Source organism: Polistes dominula, unplaced genomic scaffold (assembly GCF_049000335.1).
Source record: "Polistes dominula isolate Pdom_NZ unplaced genomic scaffold, Pdom_raw_medaka contig_80, whole genome shotgun sequence".
NCBI classification, from domain to species: Eukaryota; Metazoa; Arthropoda; class Insecta; order Hymenoptera; family Vespidae; genus Polistes; species Polistes dominula.
In genome coordinates, this window is record NW_028301111.1 from 3,772,569 (window position 1) to 3,798,959 (window position 26,391).

At 36.0% G+C, this 26,391-nt stretch overlaps 2 protein-coding genes across 7 annotated transcripts in view; one reads left to right on the plus strand and one right to left on the minus strand.

Moving 5' to 3' along the window:
* Nucleotides 1-26,391, plus strand: part of NLG-4 (neuroligin 4) — a 142,816-nt gene that overhangs the window by 106,491 nt on the left and 9,934 nt on the right. For all 6 annotated transcript variants that reach the window (XM_015332673.2, XM_015332666.2, XM_015332672.2 and 3 more), the window contains 5 exons: nt 6,909-7,262; nt 9,287-9,596; nt 9,675-9,882; nt 10,608-10,862; nt 18,474-18,625. In XM_015332673.2, the coding sequence (XP_015188159.1) occupies nt 6,909-7,262; nt 9,287-9,596; nt 9,675-9,882; nt 10,608-10,862; nt 18,474-18,625 (1,279 nt within the window). The remainder of the gene's footprint in view (nt 1-6,908; nt 7,263-9,286; nt 9,597-9,674; nt 9,883-10,607; nt 10,863-18,473; nt 18,626-26,391) is intronic.
* On the minus strand, nt 23,307-25,214 carry LOC107072605 (pickpocket protein 11). The gene is made up of 5 exons (XM_015332674.2): nt 24,894-25,214; nt 24,642-24,834; nt 24,401-24,558; nt 24,189-24,332; nt 23,307-24,100 (listed from the first exon to the last, which is right to left on the minus strand). The coding sequence occupies exons 1-5, from the start codon at nt 25,025-25,027 to the stop codon at nt 23,374-23,376; spliced, it is 1,356 nt and encodes a 451-aa protein (XP_015188160.1). The 5' UTR covers nt 25,028-25,214; the 3' UTR covers nt 23,307-23,373.

Consider the following 26,391-nt stretch of genomic DNA (forward strand, 5'->3'; position numbering starts at 1 on the left):
AATAATTCAGAAGCACGTCTATACTGAATCGCGATATCACAAAGTTACGTTTGTTGCTGGAATTATTCTAATAGTGTCCTTCTAATAGTTATCCTTTTTTGATCAAAATGTTATTTTGATCAAAAATGTTATTGGAAATAGTATTATATATGTCATTAATTACTGTTCCTACTACGCTCGTAGAATCATAGAAATCGAACGATTATAGGTATAACAACGGTCTTGCAAGTCAGCAATTCTTCTGATAGTAGGAACAATGAAATGGGGATGTAAAATGAGATAAAAAGGGTGCACGATAGGAAGAGAGCATATATATATGTGCGTTTGTATTGGAACTACGTAACCAAGAACGGCTGAAGAGAGAGAAAAACGAAACTCGCCAGTGTGCACGGCCAGGCACGATTCCACTTAATTGGTCTCTTGTAATTTAAGTTAAGCAAGTCGTAAAATTTGAATCGTAATTGCGTGCATCCGTTACACACACACACACACACACACACATAGAGAAGTAGATAGGAATATGGGGAGATACATGTAGTAGTTCATGTATACCTAGCTGCCGTACAATATTCAGCAATATATTGCATACGTGACTAATCGAAAACCATTTCGATGAAGCAATTACCTAATGCTCGCACATAATCCTTGATCCCTCTTATCTTTTTCGCTTATCCTACTTTCCAACCCCCTCTCAAAGTTTTGACGAAAAACAATCGTTTGATATTTGTACTTAGTCAAACGGGGAATAGGATAGGAAAATCCAATTAGAAGAATAATATTTAGTTATTCATGTAGCATTTTGTTGTATGGTCGATAACAAAAAAAAAAAAAAGGTACTAAGGTCCTTTGTCAAAATTCTTATCATCGAGCAACGACGAGACGCGAATACTCGAAGAAGCTAACGTAATGGAGAAAATAAAGGTCGGAAAGAAGAAAGGAGAGGGTGTGCGAGGTCGAGTAAAAGACGTCGCCAGTTAGCCCCGAGGTATCGATTTGGGCGAGCATCCAATCAAGAATAAAAGACACTACGGAGACGACGGTATAGTGCGTGATTGTAAGACCCATGGAACATGCGCGTACTTATTCGACGAGCTTATTCGCATAAACGCCACGACCCCTTTTTCTTCTTACGTCTTATTAAATTTACGTCATTGAATCTTTACGAAGAGAAACGATAGAGACAAATTTCAAAGGCTTCCTTCTTAACAATTCTCTTCCAACCGCTAAGCAAATGTATTTATTCAAAATGTCAAATATTTTGTCACGTAGGAACTTCTTGACCACTATTTAGCTCTATCTAATAATTTAGATAGTAACTGTGCACATATATTTTATTTATTTAATAAGTAAACAAGTAAGACGTTCAATTAATTTCCTAATGAAAATAAGTATTAGTACCACCACCTTCGATCAACATCTAACTTGTAAATAGAAGAAATCTTCTTGCTAACACATATGTACATACCTATGCACATACACTCGCGAATAAAACTACTGAGAAGGCAGGTTTAATAAATTTGCTAATTAATGTAATTAAATGAATTGTCGTATGTAAATGCTTTGTGTATATTTATGATATAAGGACAAAGCTTTGGAGTGTTGGGAAAATGGCGTTGGAAATGAAGTAGGTTTCTTGAGCAAATGTCTAGGCCTCGTTTGCAGATTGTTCTGTGCCTAGTTCCTGTCCCTTCCTGTCCTATCCTTCTTGCTCTTGTTGCTCTTCTTGCTCCTTCGCTTATGTTAGAAGAGATTCACCCTCTCAGTCCTGTTTGTCTCCTTCGTATGGACTGAACATCCACGTTGGTGACAGAACGCTAGGGGTCTAAGGTACAACGTAAATCCATGTTTACTATGCTAATACCTAGAAACTTGCCGGCTGAAAGGATGCAGAGAAACGTTCCATTAAATATGCAGGGCTACTTGCCTGTACTTTGCGGATGGAATCGAGTAAATGTGCCTCTATGTATGGGTCTGTATTTGTAAAGAACGTACAGAGTTAAGAAATAACGAAGATGAACATTTTAATGACGAGTCTTCCATCCAGTCCCATCTACTAGATTGAATAAATTTTATTAAAACGTCCTATCGTTTAAAATAAAATAAAAACTCTATCTTTTTTTGCTTTTTTGTTGTTTTCAAAGCTTATCATATCGAACTTTCGATCAGAGGGTGTATATAAAAAGGGAAAGGTAATAAGATCAAATATAACGATAAAATTGATGGAGTTTGCGAACCACGATACGAGATTTTATCATCCCGTATTGTTCGAGTAGCCCTTTTCAACGAGATGCAAAAAGAAGAGAAAGGAAGAATTTGTTATTGTAAAAATAACATCTCAACATTTAAACGAGACATTAAAATATAAATGCTGCAAATCAAAGAGAAACGTCATTCCTTCTCCATCGGAACTTTTTCAAAAGACATGAATATCAATGTTGACTTTGGAAAAAAGTATTGAAAAGCGCGATAAGGAAATCGATCAAGATCTCGACGTAAGAGAAAAATCGACAACCATTCAGTCCATATCTTCTTTTCGTTCCTCGAACTTTCTTTCTCCAGAGACAAATTTCTTCAACTTAAGCTGATTTTTCTTTGTCAAACTTTAAAAAAAAAAAAACTAATTAGCAGTTTGCAAAATTGCTCTACCTTTCCTTTTGATGCGCGCCCTTCCTAAGCCGCCACATACTTTTAAAGGAAAAACAAATAGATAATTTTTAAGTAACACGATGTTATCCTCCTCCCTAACTCCCTTTCTCCCTTTCATACTTTCTAGTTATTTACTTTTATCCCTCTTACTTTTTCCGGCGCTTCTTCATCGAGTCTACGAAGGAATCGTCGATCTTGAAAGCTTTTAGAAATTTCAACGAGAGAGTTGCAGGAATATTTTCCGAGGGGAAGCTCTTTCGCGGCTAAACAAGCAGCTCCGCGAGAACTTTACAATATGAAAATGCCGTCCGTCGTTGCTCGATAAAAACCGATTATTCCATTTAAATTTCTTATTTTTCCTTTTATTTTTCCAACCTAACGCAAAAGCTTCCTCTTTTTCTTCTATTTTAATAATAAAGTCGTTCATTAAGCAACAACTTCAAAATATTCCAAGTAAAATTTGCAACAAAACTATTTGCTTATTGTATTATTATTGCTGCCACACCACTACTATTATTATTGTTATTTTTTCCCTATAATTAATAATGAATTAATTACCAGACCCAATATATATTTATATAAATACACAATAGTACCGAATACATAATATTATTAATTACTCTGCAATTTCATGTTGGCTCGATTTCATGCATGAAACATCACTGTTATGAGTTATATTTTAATAGGTACATTAACACGATGGGGAGTTATAAATTCGTTCGCGTGCATCACATTCACGCTTAGTTTCACATATTATTGCAATTTTAAAAGCTATCGCCGACATCGATTTATTTTTCTATTATTCTTGACTATTCCATATGTTAGGACATTACCACACGCGCTTTAAGATAAGATAATATGACATCTGTTTATTTAAAAAACATTCTTTTGATCGTCTATTTCTGAGAAAGATTGTAGAACAACAAGGTAGCTCGACACTATTTTATTTACATCTTTATTCTTTTCGAAGTAACGTGAGGTAAATACGAATCGTGCCCGTGGGTCAACAAGCACGTATGTATTTGCATTCCCTTAAGATGAAATAACATTGGTGCATGTTAGAATAAGGAGTCGTTTCAAACGCATGACCACTCGAAACTATCGTCGTATAGAAACAATCTCGATGGATTGTAATTCGAAGCTTTTTCGATTCGAGCTTTGAACGATTCGATACTCATTGCACTAACATAAACCATCTTCCTCGCTTGATACTTTTATCTAAGAGGTGTAAGAATATCCAATACTTTTTATTTCGATTTTCATCGAATACTTTTTTTTATCGAGAAAAATCTTGGCAAAAGATACAAACTCTGTCGATATTTCCTTTTGGAGAAGAACTGCTTGCTGGGAAACTTGCGTTCTTGGAGTTTTCACAGTTGCAGCTGTGGGTCCACTTTGATATTCTCCTTCTAAGAGTGGTTACACGAGACGTGCGTTTCATCATTTCGATATAACTAAGATACCTAAACTTACTCTTACCAAGGGATCCTCCTTTCCTTTACCACCGCATCTTTTAACCAACTCTACTCCTTCTGAAATTATACCAAAGCCTTAATCAGGTAAGTACTCTGTTAGCGAAGTACTTTACAAACTTTCTGTCCTATCATCCTCTTTACCCAAACTTTTCATTCTCCTCTGAATTTTTCTATACCTATACATATATATGTCTCCATTTCTCTCTCTCTCTCTCTCTCTTTCAAATCGACAAACATATATGTGAGAGTGTAGATAAAGTTGAAGAAAAAAAGATTAATCGATGAAAAATGGTTGGGTCCATTTATCGTGTCGCGTACATATATAAGTACCTATACAGGTACTTAGGGAACTTACACGATATTTGCTATATTTCGTAGAGCCTGCGCTCAAGAGAGATGGGCAGGTCCAGGGACGATACTTCCAACTAATGCCTTAATCCCAACGACAATGGCTTTTACGTCGAGCGAAGCTTAAAGTCTCCGTCGAAGGTATCCTCCCACAACTTCGATTTCTCATTTATCACACTCTTCTTTTCTTTTCTCTTCTTCTTTGCTTAAAGGTAAAGACTTTTTCATTTTCTTCCACCAAAATCGTATTTGATTGTTCCCACTGTTTCATCTTAGTAGCCATTTTTTTCACTTGTTCGTTCGACGTAAGCTCTATGCAAACAACAAAGTGAAAGAATAAAAGAAAGAAAAATCTAACTGGACCGAAAATTCCTGTTATCCTTGCAAAATTTCCGTCTATTTTCAAGGCTAGTAGACCTTCTTTGGGTTCTCTCTATTCTTTTCCTGGCCACGATTTTGGCATTGCTCTGACAAAAAGAGACCGAACGATAGAAGAAAGGAATAAAAATCATATCAAGGTATCAAGTGAACTGATTCAAAAATAGTCTCGGCGCGTACAAATGTCTTTACGAATTTTTCTACAATTCTTACAAACGATAGAATGATCATTGAAAAAATTGTTCAACAATTATTTATTTCTCAAAATGTGATATAAAAATAGGAAGACAAAAAAGCATGTGTACATATCACACAAGTTAGAAGTGAATTTTTTTGTCTGCCCTAAAGATAGGCAACCCGTCATACAGACGTGTATGAACAGTTTTGACTGGAAAAAAATTCCGTTCCAGTAGATGTCGCTCGCAAGCAACATTTTCAAAGTGTGTCTGGATGGTTGCATTCATACAGGCCCTGCCTAGCATTTTTCTAATAATTACAAAGAAAGTAAATAATAAAACACTTAAAAAAATTGAACTCTAATATTGTCATTAATTTATGCATATTTTGAGAATAACATTAAGTATTTTATATGAAATAAAAATAAAAAATCATGTGTGCAGATCACACGTTTTCAAATGACACCCATTCTAAAGAAGTTTTCACTTCAACAAGCTAAGATAATTGATTGTAAAAATGTTGATTTCGTGCTTTGATTTTGTAGGTGAGAAAATTAGAAAAAAAAAGGGAAAAAAAGGGAGAAAAAATAGGTGAGCGTATAGATAGAAACGAGTTCAGGCGAGCGAGACTGAAAAAATTCAAAATGCGCATTCGAATGCGATCGAGTCTATCGGCTACAAAACGCGACGCGCTTTTATCAGCCCTCTATGTTTTTCCGTCGCGTTCAATTTGTCGAAGCTTTCGTCGGAGCTTTCGTCGGAGCTTTCATCGATGTTGCATAAATTCGAACAGAACATATACGACACGGCATTCACGCATCCCAGCATCCGGATTTATCGACTCGTCGTTCTCTTTTCTTTTCTTTTTCCTATTTTGTGTTTCTGTGCTTTTTGTTGCAATCCAAACGTACATACATACATACATACATATCTCACATACGTACTCGAAGCGAATTAGTATCCTAATTCGGTCCCGCTAATCGAGGGAAAACGCCATTCTCCCAATCCCAGCCATCTTCTGCTCAAAATACGATGCTTTATCGCGAAGCTCGAGTCCTCGGGACTGTCCGTGCAAATCGATATGTTAATCAGGATTTAGCTAGAACAACAACCTATCGTAAACTTGCCAGTTGGTCCAAGCCCACCAATTAGAAGCCTGAAATTGCCCAATGGACAGCTATCCTGCCTATAACTTGCAGATACGTCGGATAAAAACCATACGATTATTACTTTTTATCTACCTAATGTATCTACCTATAGATATCATTTTTAATGGAAAATTGTAGCCAGCTATATTGGACTGGAACAAAGTAGTAAGGAAGAGTAATGTAGACAAAGATATACCAAAGTCAAATAGTTTTAAAATAAAGAAAAATGTGTGCACTCTTAGGAGTGCAGCACGCCGCGGTCAATGATGCAGTCATAGAGGCCTTTCATTTATTTATCTTTCTCTAACTAACTTTTTGCCTTAGAACTATACTAGTCTGTACGTCTTAATTTCTCCTATGATTTTATGAGGAAAAATCTTTTCATTGAAATTACATCGAAACAGGGTGGTAACTTTGTACGTAACTTTGTACGTAACTTTGAAGGTAACTTTGAAGGTAACTTTGTCGACAAAAGTTTTTCTCCACCGAGGCATGAATAAGGTGTTCCGATTTTAAAGAGCCACTGTTTAGAATAGCAAAGAAATAAAAGTCGTAGCATTGAAAAGTATGGATTTTGAGGTGTACATTGAATGTCGAGTTGAATATGAAGGGATGTAAATGGCCATTTCTGGTAATAATCGAAGCGGAGCGGAGCGGAGCCGAAGTCGATGAGAAGCCAAAGTTGTGTGCGGATGAAAGAGACGTCGAATCAAGCATAGTCCGCTTTTGTGTTACAGGCATGGCGGAAAGTGGTAGGAGACATCCGGTTGTCCTCTACATTCATGGCGAAAGCTACGAGTGGGGAAGCGGAAATCCTTACGACGGTAGCGTCCTAGCCAGTTACACCGAGCAAGTGATCGTCACGATCAACTACAGACTGGGCGTGCTCGGCTTCCTGAACGCCAACGTGGCGCCTGAAACGAAGGCGAGGGTGGCGAATTACGGTCTGATGGACCAAATCGCGGCTCTGCACTGGGTCCAGCAGCATATAGCACTTTTTGGCGGCGATCCCGAGAACGTTAGCCTTATGGGACAGGGAACGGGTGCTGCTTGTGTACATTTTCTTGCCATCAGTCCAACCGTCATAAGAGGTGACACAAATCTTATAATAGAAAAATATCTAAAGTGGTGTATGGTAATTGGAACGAGATAGGAGAATCTCGTTTGACACGGTACTCTCTCGCGACAGTTCCATTCCGCGTACGTAACAAAATAATGCACTTTGTTCGGCACAAAGCCTTTCGTTTCGATCGAAAAGCTCTCCAAGTATCGAAGAAATCGGATTTCACGGGAAAGGCTACAAGAAGAGAGTTGTTACATATCGTTGAAGAAAATAAAGAAAAGGGATGTTTCATCGATTTCTAAATAACCCCTATATTATTACAGATACGTGTCTTTATTAATACGATATTGATCTTTCTTCTTTAAGCGGATTATTCATTAAAACATTACTTTATTGACCATTTTCATTTATTAATAAACTTTGAAAGTTTTTTCTTCTCTCCATCTGATATAATTTATGAGAGAAAAAGCTACAAGTTCATCGCGTAGCAACCGAGTGGGTTCCTATTTTAATTCTCTCTCTCTCTCTCTCTCTCTCTCCCTTTTTTTTGTAAAATTTTATGAGTTTGTAAAATTTGCAAACTATTTAAGTATGAAAGTGATCGAGCTATATACCGCTTGCTCTGTACCTCCTATACCCCTACTTTTAATAACGTCCGAAAAAGTAGTATAATCATTGAATAAAGTTTTTTTTTTTCTCGAAAAGTATTATATTATGATTGCATCGAGAATAAGAAGAAAATAAAAGTAGTAAATGGAAAGAACGGAAAAGAATACACGCGGTAGAAATCGTGCACGCGCGAATGCTCTCTCATAATGGCTAAAAGTATTTTCCAATAGAGATGAGATAAGGAAGAGCTCGATGGAAACCATACGGATAAAGAAATAAAGAGAAAGAAGGGATGAGTAATATTTCACACACATAATATCGCGAAAGGAAAGAAGAGAATCGAGATCTTACACGGATTCGATATCCTCTTCTTTCTCGAGAGGTGAGTTTAACGCGATCAGAAAGTGCCGTTCCTTCGAAAATGTTAACCGTCGACTCGACCATAGTGAGTTCCTTCGTTCCTTCGTTCCTTCGTTCCTTCCTTCCTTCCTTCGTTCCTTCGTTTCTCGATGAAGATGTTAAGAAAGATGAGAGCAATATCGAAAGGGCAACGTGTTACCAACTATCTACGTGCACGTGCCTTCCTTCATCGAATTTTTAACGTAGCAAAGAGGGATGGGAAAATGCTTCAAATTGTCTCAAACTACCAATAATATTTTTCACTTATTCTTCTTAATATCATACTAGAATCGATAAGCTACCGAATTATAACTTTATTTTTTGTAGATTATATTATTTTTGTATATTATAGAAAAAAAAAAAAGTGCATTTGAAAATTGCAACTGGTGGTAACTTTAACACGATTGCTATTGGAAAACTTATTGAAGACATTTGAATGATTCTTTTTCAATGAAACTGAAATTCTATTCAAAATCAAGGGTTCTACAATTTTGATATTTTGTTTTAAGTGTTTCGTTTAAGTATCCATTCATATTGAATTCTATTGAATAAAAATCACCTACCAAGACTCTTGGAATGATGAAAAAGTGACATTAATGCTGATCTATTTTTTTCCTTATTTCTTACGTCCCGAATTTTTGGCAAATCAACTTAAAGATTTGGCAATGAATTCTGACACTTTGGAAATCGAAGTAGACGGTAAGCGAAGAACGTGACAACGCTGTTCTCTTAACTTGGTAAAAATGTCAAATTGTAAACTTCATTTTCCAGCAATTGTCATCGAAATTCTTAGGTCGCCTCGGTGGCTATTGGATTCGCGTATTGTCCTGTCATCCTACCTACCTACCTACCTACCTGACGTGCACTTTTTCCACTTGTATTTTTCCTCTTTTCTTTCTCCCCCGAGGGAAATGATCAAATTTCCCATTATCAATATAAATAGAACAAAGTAATCGATGTTAAATCTCGTTAATTGTAGAATAAGCAATAATAATTAGATCAAATTTATCGATCGGAAAAGAAAGATTGACCTTTTGGATTTAGGTCTGTTCAAAAGGGCGATACTTCTCTCAGGCAGTGCACTGTCTTCCTGGGCTGTAGTCGAAGATCCTGTGTTCTATGCGCTAAAGCTCGCTAGAGCGATAAATTGCTCCATTCCCGAAGATCTATTGAAGGACAACGAGCTGATAGTCGATTGCCTAAGGGAAAGCAGCCTCGAAGAATTGATGCAGATCGACATACAACCACCAACTTTCCTCAGCGCCTTTGGACCAAGTGTGGATGGGGTCGTTATTAGATCTGATTTTCAGAAAGATCTTTTATCCTATCTTGGACCAGAATTTCAGGGATTCGGGTACGCAACATTTCGGTATAATTTCATTAATAGGAAATGTGTTCCAATGCTCCTTTTTTATGCACTGCCTATTTTCAGACCACTCCCGAAAAAAGCTGAACACGGGGCACCCATAACGAGCAATAATAAATACGACCTATTGTTCGGCGTGACGACCAGCGAGGCTCTTTGGAAATTTGCAGAGAAGGATGTGCATCAAGGATTCGAAGGTGAAAGGAGAGACAGAATCATCAGGACTTACGTCAGAAATGCATACGTATATCATCTAACGGAGATATTTTATACGGTTAGAATCCATATTCATACTTTTCGCCATTCACAGGTTCAAAAGAATGACATTTTTCAATCAGTTGGACGATGCAATAAAAAACAAAAATGTAGTTGGAACAAAAAAAATACCTATGACTTTGAAAAACTCGTCATGAAGAATTTCTATATTAAATTAAAAGCTCGGAATGTTGTATAATATCGAGAAAATATTCGCAAATGAAAAAATGAAAAAAGAATATTATCGAAAGGTTGTTGTTTTTCTAGACGATGCTTATTTGAAAAAATTGCATTAACCTTTAATTACTTATCTCTGGTATCCTCTCCGGACATTCTCTCTGCTCGATAGAATGAAAATAACGGGGAATCGCCGGTGGGCAAAACGATAACCACCACGGCACAAAACGTCCATATAGGAGAAACAACCCATCGGTATATGAATTGTAAAAATCGTCCACCCTCTCCTCACCCATAATTCACAAATTATTTTCGTATCACACAAGCTACGATACGTCTCTTGGTCATAATAAATATTATATCATAATAAATATAGGTTTCGCAACGTTATCTGCAAACGTTGTTCGCCGATCGATCTCTCGACAACGGAGATACGTTGAAAAATAATGCAACTAAATATCTACCTATGCAATATCGATTGACAAATATTTATTTGTTCTTGTACAATTTGCTTCATTAGATTGAAACTAATTAATAGGGTGAAACTTTTGATTACATTTTGTTCAGGTCGTGAACGAATATTCGGATTGGGAACGGACTGTGCAGCATCCGGTGAATACGAAAGATGCATGTGTTCAGGCACTGAGCGATGCACAATTTGTAGCACCCCTCGTTCAAACTGGTGATCTTTTCACCCTAAGGCATACGAAGAAGCCAAATAATCCTCACATCGCTCCACCACCAGAGATCGAGAAGGAACCCATGCCAAAAACCTTCTTTTACGTTTTCGACTATCAGATGAAGGACGGCGACTATCCACAGGTAAATGAAAACTTTTGTAAATGGGTTCAAATGTATTATCCCATGATGCATGCATGAAAGGCTAAACAAAGGTAGAAATACAATTTGACGAGTGGTAACGACTTTGGACCTACAATATATATTTAGATATAAATGAAAAGTTTAGAATCGTGCAGAGTGATAATTTACGAGCGTCGTCGATATATGTCAAAGTTGTTCGCAATTGGAACGCAATTAACACGAACGAACTTTTATTTACCATGAGGAAATTTTTTCAACGCTAGAATCGTCGAATAAAACATACGCGCGCACGGAGAAACAAAACGTTCAACTCGCACTGTACACAATGATCGTTATTGTCCATCCACGGTACGTAATTCTGGAACAGAGAACAGAGTTTCCGGTTATCGCGGAATTTACAACGCGAAGCTTTTCAATTAATTAAGCGATTTCTCGTAAAACGCCGGCTCGACGGTACTTTCCCGTTATCGGAATATTTTTTCTACCGAAGCTATTTCAATTTCGTCATTGCAAACGATAAATTAACTGTGGAAAGAAAAACGTATGATTTCGAGCTGCACGCGGGACAAATATTATTTGTTATCTTCTCTTTTTTCAAAGCGTTATATATATATATATATATAATATATATAATTACTTAATGAAGAATATTTATAACAATAGCAATTGTCTGCTAAATTACTTTGACAGAGAAACAATTTGATACGAAAAGATATTATAAAAGGTTTGTAATAAGCAGAATAATAACCTAGGCGCGTTAGGGTTGTAAGAGGAATTACGGTAGAAGTGTTTCACAACGTTCATACAAATAGTACAGCTAGCGTCGTCTGCTACTAGCTAAACTAGTATAACAACATTCTAACCATAGGTGATTCATGGATGCACATGAGAGGGAATCGCGTAGAATGTATTTCTACCCTGCGATAATATACGACGCGTGCATATTCCTAGTTACGCATTAGTTTCTCTCTCTCTCTCTCTCTCTCTCGTTGTCGAGAATGTCCCTAAGAAAGAAAGAAAGAAAGAAAGAAAGAAAGAAGAAAAAGAACAAATCTGATGGAAATGGTTTGAAATCGCGAACAAAATCTTACGTAATTCAATCGGTCTGTGCATTATTTAAAATAAATTTCGTCGTTATTAGATTCACGAGGTAGTGCATATTTCTGTATATAAATTATTCCTTTCAGGTTTTCACTCGGAGAAAATCTCAATATGGTCTTTCTTTCCAACTACCGCAGGCATTCTCGAGCAGCTTCCGTCCGCTGATTTTCTTTACGGAGCTAATTAAGGACGAGTACGGCTTAATGAGCGCGGAAAAAGATCCACCTTGTAAAAATAAAACCGCGCGCGTTGCGTCTCGCGAATAAAAATAGAACGAACTCTTTTCCTCTGCCATAATGAAAAATGAAAGTGAACAAGCTCTATTCTTTCTTTCCCTTCTTCTTTCTTTTCATTACAAACTGAAACAGTACTAACCCTTCTACGCGTTATCTTATTTTTAATGATAATTTCCTTACACGCTTCGGCAATGTCATTATCTACATCTTCGCGTTCTATCTTTTTCATATTATTTATCTACTCAAATATTTCACGTTAAAAAAGGCATTTTTCTAGATAGAGACCATCTGAAAATAATGCTGCACCTTCCGGTCCTTCTACTAATATGTATAGTAGGATCGCGTGTAGGTTCGCGTATAGGTTCGCGTATAGGTTCGCGTGTAGGTTCGCGACGGGAAAATAATTGGGCGATAAAAGAACAATGGATGCTGCTCTCCTAAGCTTCCTCCCTTCGTTCTCTCCGTTGGTTGCAACTGGACAGTCGGCCGGCAATCCGGGCATTGTTCCACGAGGTCGTCGGGATGGAACCAGCGGCATTTCCGCTTACGAAGAATCGAAATGATTTCGCAACTGCGCATCGGCTGGACGAAAAATTTTAAATGGCCCAGGAAAGCCGAAAGTGGCTTTTTCCATTTCAATTGAAATTCACTATCGTCTCGGACCTTACCCTTTTTAAAGTTAAACTGTGAACGCGTGAATCGATCAAACGCTGTGTACAATGATAGAAAGAATTATTCGTTTCTATATCGTTAAAGAGAAAATGATGAATGTAGGGGAAAAAACGTTTCGCTTAAAACGTTGCAATAAACATGGTTTTCTCTGTCCATCGGTCATGTTAAATGGGCTCAAAGATTTACTTGCTAACTCGATTGAATATAAAATAAAAAAATAAATTAACATATATATTACAAAATAATACTTTATATATAGAAAGGAAATTGACAATCCAGAGAGCCAATATGCTCACACATCTACCTTTGCCAGATATATCACGAATTATGTAACTACATTCAACACTGTAATATCCCTGTAAACACTACAAGTACAACTATACATTCATGTATACTGGAATTACAGAATTACGATGCAGGAATCGGCAATAACGTCAATAAGATATTCATGGGAATATCGTGTAATTACCTCGTCATACTATGAGCTGTGCTTTCACATTAATCGAAGCCTATGTTGATAGTCGATATCGTTGTCGATTTCATTGCGTATAAACATATCGTTTACTAATTTCTATCCCAAATTCATGATTTTTCTTTAATACGAAAACAATATAAGAGACATTTAATATCGATGGAAAACATTTTGTTGAAAATTATTGTTATATAAATTGTATTTTCTTTTCAGTCAATGGTTGGAAAGAAAAAAAGTAAAAGTAAAAGGAAAGAACCGTTTATCGGGGGGAAAAAAAGTTGTAAACGAAGAAAGAAAAGATCGTAAAAAGAAAAAGGAAAGTCTTCATAAGAGAAATCTTTGGAAAAGACTGAGAAAATCTTGTTTATCGACGTGACACCGCATTAAGGGCGAGAAAAAGCGTTCAACTGGAAAGGGACGTTAAAATAATAGCAAATAAAATGGTGGTCGCGTAGCTAGTCTTGGTCTTCGGCAATTCGGCCTGCCAGCAATTTTCTAAGACTTTCAGGACAATCTTCGACCGAGAAAAAAAGAAAAAATACAAGCAAAAAGAAAGAATGAGTGAAGAGAAGAAATAGGAAGAGGAAAAGGAAAAGTTTGATGACACACAACACAAACGATTTATCTTTTTTCTTTCTACTTGTTCTTTCTCCTCTTCTTTACCAGCATCTTCGGCAGTATTTCAGTTTCCACTCTCCAGGGGTGCCCGCCCCCATCTCGCCCCCATCATCTCGCCCCCATCTGTTGGAACAACCGTAGAGTAAATTACCCGTATCAAAGCGAGTTCGAAGGATCAGCTTTCAACGCTTCGATGCTCGTTACTTGGTTCGTCAGGATTTTCTTGAAAGCGCTAAGTGTTACAATCCGATTAATGAAAATACAATTTTAACAAAATGACCGACCGCGAGCCAAGAAGATAAAATAAATAAAGGAAACGGTTCGATTCATTCATTAATCTACATCATCTATATCGTTCGTATAATAGAAAAACTTTCTTTTAATTGGTCTAACAAAAAAGTAAAATACGACAGAGAGAAAGTTAGCATTTTTCATAATAAAATTTGGTCTCGCTGCTAATGTTAGGTAGCACCATCATCATCGCCGTCAACGGGATAAAAGGTTCTAACTCGCGTACATTAAAAGTTCTAAAGACTGCACGCGCCCATCATCTTTTAAACTACTTCCCAAAACGAAAAACCTTTAACAGAATCTTCGTGAAAAAATGTTCCAAGTAAAAAGAAAAGTAAGAAAGTTTTATTGTATATTCTCTTCCATCAAGAATCATATTTACATTTACGAGCTAATAGAACAAAGAAAAGAGAAAATATAATCAATCTTTTATCAACAAATAATCTAATCAAATTGATTGATAGACAATTAATGAAGACATTCTATTCGCGTCTATGGGTAAATCTAATTTTTTCATTGAAACGTGAAATGACTATTTTCAATCCTTTTTATGGCAATTTGCAACAATAAACATACTTTCAATCGCGTTTATTTTTGAATCACCGAAAGCTCTCAAATGCGAATCGTACGATTATAATTAGAAACGATCGTGCAGTTTACATTACGGGACCGATAAAAGCCATTTCAATGATCAAAATTACGAGGCGAATTCGAATAAAACGATTCGTTTATAACTATATCAGCGATATTCTCCGAAAAGTTGAACAATTATTTTCAGATAACTGTCTATTCAATCGCATTTCACAAATCCACTGGTTTTCACCGAAAACTCGCATCTCAGCTTAGTTAGCGGAAACGCGAACGTTGCGAGAAACTCCTAAATTAATAAATGATCGATCCTTCATCGATTTGCCTCCTCTATACATATCCCAAAGATTTCCTTTGATAATTAATACGTTTATAGACGGAGTAAGTCTCATGGAAGCTGCAATATTCCTTTGCCAAATGCAAGCTTGAATTATTTTTCCATTTTTTAAATGTTTTATTATTTACTTTCTTTGTAATAATCATAAAAATGTGCGGAAGTGTGTCTGGAGGGTTGCATTCATACAGGCCCTGCCTAGCATTTTTTATATAATTGAATTAATAATTAAATAAATAATTAGAAATTAAAAGTACTAATAATATTATAATAATATATGTAATATATGTGTGATATGCACACATGTTCTATTATATTTATTACAATGTGATATTATATACTATAGAGTAAAAGTCAACATTATATAATTACACATTGGAATTGAATAAAACGATCTATGGTAGGAACTTTGTGCGAGTCATTAAATCGTACAGAACTGACTGATGAAAATAGAAGCCTTAGGCTACATCCTCATCTATCGCTTTCGTATGCTTTTGTCTCTCCGTCGTTTTCATCCTTGTCGTCGTCCTTTCAGAAGACTTTAAACTTGTCCTCGGTACAAAGACGGTGAGTAAAGCGGCTCGAGGCACCTTCCGATTCTTCTATAGACTCTCCCCGTTAACGGTGCATTTCTTGCTCGTCTACGAACTTGGTCTATTAACTTCATGGGCTACGATGATCTATTCCGAAACCGTTAAATGTGAATCCGCAATGAGAAACAAGCCATCGAGCATAGTTCCGGAGCCTTCTTTATTATCAACTTACTCACTTTCAGTTAAAACTTTAAACTTACTCAAACTGTAATCATTCTTTATCAAATTGAAAGGTTGCCTAGGTTTGCACGCATTCGATATTACTTTAAATACTTACTAATACTAATACTTAATACATATTTTTTCCTTTTTTTAATAGCACGTGGAATAAGGTAGAGCGAGAGAGAGAGAGAGAAAGAGAAAGAGAGAGAGAAAAGGGATAAGAGAAATCGTGAGAGCAGGGAAAGGACATAGAAACCAAATCCAAAACGCAAAGTTGCAAGGGAGGGCAGTGTACGTGTTGCGTATCCATCACTGTCTAACTGTAGAGAGAAGGTTCATCGAAGTTGTTTCACCAACTGGATTTCGTCATTGTCGAGAATCCAAGCTAACACACGGTATAGCAGTATATACATACTAGTGCGGCCTCTAATACCATTAATTTCATTACGAAACGTATGTACGGTGCACGCTTGGATATATCGGACCGATTCTACCTCCGTTTCCTCGAATTTCTACGGAGTTCACGATTCGAAACAATTTCTCTTACTAAGAAACTCCATCCCTTTCTCTTACCGATTTCTCTTATTAGATACTGACATAGATACTTTCCTATCTCGAGTTTATCTCGCGAAATAAGTTTAACTAAATAAAGAAACCCGACAAAGATTTTATACAAAAGTAAAAAATCCAACACTCCTAATAACAGTTTAGAATACATTTCCTTATTTACATTAGAAAATGCATATAGATATTTGTGAATTGTGAAAAGAAAAAAATTAGAAAATGCAGACTTATACAGGATACAGGATTGCAAGATTATCAAATAAATATCAGGAAATACGTCTAAGTTTGAAGAGCTTTTTGCTGGTCTCGCATTTGTCTTTGAAGATGGCGAAAGGGAGGGACGATTACAAGAGCGAACGAAGTTACGATACTATCGGATTTAGGATCGCTCAAACGTTTCGAATTTGCGAGATCTCGAAAGCGAGAACATTTTGCGGATTGCGACTGCAGTACAATGTGGCCAAAGTCATTTATGAACGTATTTTAATTAAACAAGAGAACACATGATGAAGAAATTCCAATCGATAATTAGTTTTATAATATCATTATTTGAAGCAGCTCTCTTCATTCGGTCGATAAGAACAATTTCATGATAAAATCTAGTCGAATGAACGCAAAGAAAACGAACTAAGATCTTCCTTTAATCTTAATGCATCTTCCCTTTCTTCTTTTTTCTTCCTATTACTCTTAAACTCTCTGACCTCAATTCCAATTGTCCCTTTTTTTCGTAGCCCGCTTCTTCTTCTTCTTCTTCCCCTTCTTCTCTATTTCCTTTTGTTCGTCTCTACTTATATATGTGAGTATAAATCTACCAATTCAAAGCGCTTTCTTCTAAATCTATTAGAATATCAAAATGATATTAAAAATGTAATCATATTTCTACAAACTTGAGGAAATAGTAGAGAAGATATTATTTCATGATAAAAATGATCTGCAAGTTATTCATCATTTGATACTATTCAATGAAAATAGTCGTCGCTTGATTTAGACAATCTAATCAAAAGTATATATCGAAAAGATAGATAGCGCAAAGACGATTGCATCCATCGTGCGAAAGAGGACTCGATCTCGAAGCAATTTCATCGGTTAATGGTTCTTCGATACGCTGAAATCGAAACTATCGAACGCGATACTATTGAAATAATGGTAGAACCCTGAAGAAAAAACTAATTCATTTCTATAAATAAGAATAATTACGTTAATTGCTGTAACTAATTGTAGCAAATAAATAAATAAATATTTGAAGGAATATATAGAGAAATATTTCATGGCGGTAAATAAATATAAATGCTCGAACTGTTTGGTTTTTAGTTGAAAACGTTCGTTCCGTTTTCTTACAGAAATGTAACTAATCTCGCACGAAAGGAGTTGCCACAGAAATTGAATTACTCGTACGTGTCCTGTGCTAGGAAGCAGATAAATTCGCCACTGGGAGACGTTTGCCGGCGCGACGACAATCTTTCCGACATATTAACGCGTTATAGCTCCAAGTCCCGTCGTACACGCCAACGCGAGATCATAAATCCTCTTACCTCTTTATTGCTACGGCATTAAGAAACAAAAGGGTGGTACGGTAAAACGAACGGGATACGAAAGAAAAATACTTATAATCCATCAACTCGTCCGCGTCGTCTACGTCCATGTCGAGATTTTGATCAAATTAATACACCCCCCCCCCCAATGCAATATTAAACTCGATAATGCATTAATAATCTGCTTAGATTGCTTATCTACATTTGACTAGCACTTAACTTTCGCCAATAGAAAAAAAAGTGAAAAAGTGAAAAAGTGAAAAAGTGAAAAAGGGATAAAGGGGAAAAAAGGTCGTTTCGTTGCTTTCGAGCAACATCAATGATTCTATAGAAGAAAATGGAAAAAAGTCTTTTCTCGCCTTTTCTCTCTTCCATTTCTTTCAACGTTTTCCTAGCTTATACAAATATTTCACGAAGCTTGGTCACAGTAAGATAAACTGCTTTACAGAAAATGGGCTCCGTTCACGGCGAGGAGCTACCTTTCGTCTTTGGTGCTGCGCTCGTAGACGGATTCGCACACTTCCCAAAGAATTACACGCGATCCGAAGTGGCACTATCCGAGAGCATCGTTCAATACTTTGCCAATTTCGCTAGAACTGGGTAAGTCGATACGTCATTCAATCATCTTATTATTATGCTTTTTTCCTATCGTCGAATGACGAGTAGATAGATCAATATTATTTACACACAAACCAAACATTCATTAACATCTCTGCCTCTACGAAATTTCAAATAATTACACATATAGAAATTGAGTACATATTAATCGCTTGTAATTATTTATTCATTATGTGCTTTTGAACAACGTTTCACTAACTAAAATATGTTTAATACTATGTATCTATTTGGTATATTGAAACATGCAGTATTATATAGAAAATATATGTATAAGTATAGGTGCGCTCTTGCATCGTGAAAGATTTCTATCTAACTTGATTTCCATTATTCTTGGGTATCAACAAATTGGACCCGTTTTATAAAACACTTGCGGCGTGTCGTTAGTGATAGACGAAAACATTTGCATCTCTATTAGAAATTCAAAAAGGCCGCATAACATCTTGGTATCGCTTAACTGAGATCGTTTCGAACGTAGAAATACGGAGATGGGTGGTTCGTTTCAACGATACCAACGTGCTAATCGAGATTTGCATGGTTACCATCCGTATCGATATTCGCGATTATCCGTAAGATGGGCTGTTCGATTTGGAGATTCGCCTTCGATCGTATTCGTTAAAAAATAATGGCTCGTTGTCGGTAAACCAACGATAGAAGTGGTTTCATTCTTCATTCTCGTACCGTGAAATAACTTTTCCGTTTCTTCGTTTTTCGTTCATTCGTCGACGACATATGGTCAATTTTTGTCAATCGTTCGTCGCAACGAGCTCACGCTCGCGATACGAATAAACTTTCGTGAAAAATCACACACCCAGAGAGAGAGAGAGAGAGAGAGAGAGACAAAAGTAGAGAAAAAAAAAAAGAGAGAAAATATTTGTTTTGTTCGTTTCGGCAAGGACGAAAGGAACGAATTTTCATCTCGCTCCTTCATGAATATGGAAAATTAGACCTTTCCGGTGGATAAGTCCGTTCGTTTCTTTTTTAACGCGCTTCCCGTAAATTGATTTCACGCGACACGGCTTGCTATGATGCTATTCGCGACGTCCATTTTTGATTCCCAGAATTTTCATTTCAAATTAAGACGAAATGTCGGAAACTGTTCTTCTTTGATTAATCTAGATATCGTTTCTCTCGATATTATTATTTTATTGTAGAAACTCCAAATGCAAACAGATCAATTGACGTAAAGTTTATCGTCGTAGAAATTGGACGCGACGGTTGGTCTCGATATCAAACACTAAAGATAACACAACATCGCAAAACTAGCAAGTTATTGGCGACATATGCGAAAGTACAAGACCCGTCCTTTCCATGAATATGTAAGAGCTAACTTGAAACAACCCAACGACGATATTTCGATTCGCGTATGCGTACAGTCTATGCGCTACAACGTGTCAACCCGTATTTTTCCTTCACTAAGATTTATCAATAAGAATAATTATTAAGATATTTATACACGTGTAAGTTTGAAATTGAATTATTCTTCTTCTTTTTTCTATCTACGATCTCAGCCCAATAAGATCTGACAAATTTGTCCTACTTGGTCCTTCCTTGAGTGTTGTTGTTTGCTCTTTTCTATTATGTATCATCTCTATCCTTTTCATTGGATTCTTGATAATGTAGCTATAGCTTCTCTTCTTTCCTATCACGTAAGCCCTATCATTCGATCATTTCCGTTCTTTTTCAATCCACTCTTATGTCTTTCGTTCGTGTTACTATTGTTTGACCCCCCCCCCTCCCCATCCCAATCTATTTGTACGACTTCTACTTTCTTTTCACTATTCTTTCCCTTTTCTTTGTCTATTGTCAAAATGTCTTTTAGATTTACCAATTTGTACAACGATAATCGTATTTCGTGCTACCAAATTTCATTAATTTAATGTTCATTTACTAAACCATTAAAAAATCTAAAAAAAAATCTAAAAAAGATATTGAAATATTTCCAATTGAAAGGAGGCAGAAATTTTCTTTTGTATACAAGGTTATATAACGCGCGTCAAGCAGGAAGCATTATTGGCGTTTGTTGAGGAAAGAGCTAGAACCCCTTCAAATTTCCCAAGTTTTTCTTTCAACGTCTCCTTTGTTATACCTCCGCGCCTTTCATCCTACAAAAGCAAACGTCTTTGTGAAAGCGTGCGTATACCTACGCGTGAACATTGTTCCTTTGATCAAAATCTTCTATTATTTTAGTAATCATGGGAAAATCGATTTCATTTTCATTCGAGATCGAACCTGTAATGAAAGAAAGAAAGAAAGAAAGGTAGTCGCGTCTGTTTCACAACGATCGATATAATTGCTACGGAAGCCGGCATTAAATCGTCATTGTAGGAAGAGAGAGAGAGAGAGAGAGAGAGAGAGAGAGAGACGTTTTATTGACCGTGTACATATTATTATACCCCTCGGTATAATTTATCACAATTTACGTCCGCGAGACTGCATCGTCACACGTCGTAATTCAAACTTGACCGACGCTAACTCCAGAGATTATCTCCGCTGTCCAGCTGAACTCCAACCACTAGCCAGCCAACCCGCTTCTACTAGACCGGTTCTAGTGACACGTTCCTAGTGACACGCTTCTAGTAACACGTCCTCCAGTATCATTCTGCTAACTTGCTCACAATTCTCAATTTTGATTTAATCGCAAACGATCGAATCTCAAAATTAAATGAACAAATGTCTAACTATCGTTGCTTTTAGATTTTACAAAAATATCATAGCTCACTACAATGGAGACATATTTTTCATGAAATATATCAAATGAAACACGAAGGAAAGGAATTGGCATAATGCTAGAACGTAAATAGAAAAAATCTAAGAAAAGTAGTCGTAGTTGCAAGTAGAAACTGGAAGAAGGAAGAGACGACGCGCAAACATGATTTTCATGCGAATCCGTCCTAATAAAATTTGTCTCTCTCGGCATTGGAATACTTTTGCCTAGAGCGTGTAAGGTGTTGGTATCGCTCTATATCCTCCTTCTATTTCGCTCTATTTTGCTCTATTTTGCTCTATTTCGCTCTATTTTGCTCGTATAAGGGAAAATACATCTGTCTCCAGTGAACCATGAAGAAAGGTATTATGCCGCCGCGTATGGCTTCTTTTCAGGAACACACTTCTTTCTTAACGATCTATCTACATACCAGTATGATACTTTGACACGTCTCTCTCTCTCTCTCTCACCTTTTTTACCAATTCTCTTTGAAGTTAAAGATAATGCTGTTCTCTTAGAAATTGTCTACTAACTTTTCAAGTAGGTAGATCTGCGTATAAAAATATATCAAATAGAATTTTGTTTTATCATCGTCAAGAGAGCAATCGGAAGGTTCGATCTTTGCTAACAACCAACACACAACCTATTTTTACTTGAAAATATTACTGCATAATAAAAGAATACAAGAATAGCGGAGTAAAGAACAAAATTCAGTTATATAATTCGTATAATAATAAAGATGCATTAATCGTCGGACAAATTTCGCGTTTCATGTCCATTTCTGGCTCTTTAGAGATTGATAATTGTAATGTTATTGGTTTTTACATGAAATCCTTTGCCCGCATATATTATCGTGTAGGAAATTATTGGAGTATCAATAAAATCCCAACGAGTGGGGACATTAAGGCCGATTATTCAAATAAATACCACATATATTCGATTAACCATTTAGCGCAATTAAATGTTGCATGTGAAACAATTGATGAATGATTTCACGAGCTGCGAGAAATATACGAAATACCTACTTACTTTGTATCACTAATGCCTACACTTTATCACGATTTTCCTATGAAAATATATTTCGGATTAGCATCATTGAATCGCTTATATCTTCAATGATCAGGCAAAAGAGTCAAAGTCAAAATCAACTCTGTCACAATCATTTTAAATATAAAACTTGATAACATATTGTCCATTAGAATTACAAAATATACATACTATAATGGAAAAACGGTAACAATGCTTGTCCTGTTTTTATATAATTTAATATGTAACATTTGTCCAAGAAAACTTTGCGAAATAACAAATTTCCACTGATTGACGTTATTCGAGTATCGTTAGAAAATTTCATTTATTCGTTGCACACGACACTTCATTTCTTTGATCAAAATAATCGATAAAAGAAACGAGAATAGGAAAAATTTGCTATGAAAACAAGTAAGTATCTTTCGCTACTTTCAATATTTTCTCTATCGAACAATCTTCCAAGATTATTTCTCGATATTTTTAAGTATAATATTTCGAAAGGGCAAAAATATATATTCCATTGTCCAAGAGCAGATCGTTCGAGACCTTATCCAAGAGAATTACGACAAGTTCGACTAGAGCTTCGATGTAACTCCGTCCTCCGTCTCTCCCTCTCTCTTTCTTTCTCTGCTCGGTTTCCTTGCCCTCTGATAACCTCGAACCCGTTATCGATTCTTCACCCCACTTCACTACTCGCTTCCCTCGACACCCGAGTACATACCTACTTTTCTCTCTCTCTCTCACTCACTCATTCTTCTCTCCATCCATTATGCATACACCTAGCTTGAGAGAGAGAAGAGAGAAAAGAGAGAGTGAGGGAGATAAGGGAAGGACCTTCCAAGTAGCAGTTTACCTGTTGCAATACATGAAACTGTGTGCGATGTATCATCTCCAAAGATGCTACATAAATACGATATAAATAAAAGATAGTAATAAACATTAAACATTATTATTATTAATAGAAATATTGAAAATCTTTGTAAAGATTTTATCTGATACCCTACTTGTTATAAGACATGCTATCGTGATCAAAATGATTATAAGATATAAATTTGATGTCTGGCTTAAGTAGCTTATTAGTAAATGTAACTTTTTTCGGACGAACTGTAACAATATTATGATTTGTTCGTGACGAGTCTAATACAGCTCCGCAATAAGTACGAAAGGTTAAATAATAGAACAATTCGAAAGAAGATAATAAGGAGTAACCCAAAAACAATCCAGCTATACCACCAAAACTAACCACCAAGTCCATATAACCAAAACGAACTTCTCTACGAAACAACATTTTAGGCCAGTTTAAAGTAATTTTGATCGGTGATAAATTGAGCGTATCGTTTGGATAGCCCTCTTTCGTTCCCAATAATCGATATACCGTAAAATTACAAGGTAATATGCACTCACAATCTATATAATTATCATACACCTTGGTTATACAAGAATATTCGTCGAGCGAACATTCTTTGACTCCTTCCTTAATCAAAAACCATGGTAAACATTTACATTGTTTCGATATATCATCAATTCGGCAACGCAATTGACAATTATTGTAAGACCACTTCTTTCTACGATAATGACACTGTCTTTGAAAATCCGATAACATTTGCAAATCCGGAGTTACGTAAGTCTGAAATACGTCAAGCTGCATAAATGCAGGTTTTCTAAGCTTGATGTGAGGCATAATGTTTCGACTAGGTCCCATATCGAATTTGTCCGCTATATAAAGTCTACAAAAAAAGAACAAAAATATGAATACAAATAAATAATCGCATTAAGAACATGAAAATATTTCTGTTAACGAAAGATATACGTCACTTTAGTGGAAACACGAGAGATTTCACTTCCAATACAAATGGCATATCTTCAAACACTACGAGCTTAGAGAAATTAAATTTGCAACATACTCCAGCAGGTGTGACAATCTTTTTAAAATCCCTTCCCCGAATATGTCTCTTATTTCTTCAACAAAAAAAAGAAAGAAAAAGTGTCAATCAATTGTGAAAGAATAAATAAAAGGCTTAACTTACGTGGAAATAACGTTACTTAATACAGAATCGCATCTGGGTGTCCATCGTTGAAAGACATTGCGGAAATTTGTCACACCGGACAAGGTTTTTTTCGTTTCGTCGCTTATCTTTTCGTTCCACATCCATTCGTATATTTTAATATAATTCTTTTTTTCAACCTTTGGACAAAAAATGTAATCAATAATAATAATAATAATAATAATATATTGATTGAACGACAAGCATTGTAAAATTGTCCTACATTATTAATATCAGACAGATTAAATTGATTTCCTTCAAAGCAAAGAAATATTTGTGGAAAAGGTATTTCCGCTTCGTTCACGTGGACATCTAATTCAGTTAAAGTTGGATTATTTTGAAACTTATCCCAGATGATTTTAATCGTGATGACAGTTGCTACGATTGACGCAATCGTTAATAAAAACCATAATCCTCTAAAAAGAGAGACTAATAATAAATGTAAATCAGGTAAATGATGATTTGTAAAAATTACCTCTCCCATTTTGGACGAGTAGGATCGGCAAAGTATGGTACACCGTGTAAACTATTTTCTACAAGATATTCCTTCGATCTGCATTTCAAACTATTTCTCACATACGATAACGGAGGTAAATAATTGTACTTCATGTCGTTCGTTATTCGAAAAGCCTTCTTAAAGGCAACCACTTTGCAATTTCCTTTCGCGAAACCGAACAAGTATCCGTTCTCAATCCGTATGTGTTACTCCTTCCTGTTAAACTATCCTTTTATTCTTTGGATTTGTCTAATAGAAGTATGTAAAAAATCGATTTGCAGGTTGAAAAGCGCATGCGAGCTGTAACAATACATAACTAGCTTATCTAGCATTCATCACGAATAATTGTTTTTATTATAATGCATTTTATTACTATGCATAGAGTAGAATTTTTTCCATATTCTTTTGTAGATAATCTCCCCAAATGGCATCGATTAAACGAATCAAACAACAAACTATTATATTTGCCTTACGAAGAATGATGATCGATAATGCAAATCGAAATAAACGGAATTGTAAATCTCTGTTATGCTATTGCAATAAATATTTAAACGTATTGTTTCTACGATTATGCAAGAATATAAAGTCCGAATGATTTCATTTATATACACAGAGATACATACATACATGTTGTTCAATTGTTAATAATTAAAAACACACGTTCACCGTTACATTAACAAAGTTATGCATTCAATGAAGTAAAGTGTTCAAGTGTAGATATTGATCTTTTTATACGCGTCATAATACGCGTCGACATTGCTTCCATAATTGAAAATATGATGAAAAAAGAATACTCGTTGAACAAATGTTATATTATATCTTCATTTGTGCACGATTATTAAAAGATATCGCAATACTACTGCTGCTGAAATATGTCGTATTTATAACATATATCGTATAGAATTCTTGTAGAGCCGCCTGGTGTACCCCTTTTAAGTCTCTTCATCTCATCTTTCTTTTCGTCGGAAAAGTGCACGAGCAGCAGGAGCTTTTATACGTTCGCGGTCTCATATTTCGAGCTTCAATTTCGGCGCGAACGATTTTGCTTGGTTTTCTCTCTTTTTTCTCACTTTTTCTCACTAAAGAAGTCAGAAGTCATTTATCGAGTCGCGAACAATCGAAATAAGCCATTCTCAGCTTGCGATTAGAAACTGAAAGCTTTCAAATGAACGTATTGAATTATTTTATATTGTACTGATATCATTTCGATTTGTCAATTTGCGAAATGAATATCAGTTCGATAAAGTTATAACGAAACGAACCACGATAGAAAATGTAAAGAGGGTTAAATGCAGTCCGCGTTAAGTGCACGATCGCGTGTTTATTCTAAACTCGTGGATTATTACGTATTCAGTTTAGGTGTCGCAGCACCTTGATCGTACTCGAGTAGAGGATGTTTCTTGAGAAAGGGAGTAGAGTGGGAAGCTTTAGCATAGCTGTTTAATCGTTTCCTTGTAAGCACGTGCGCACCCATGCG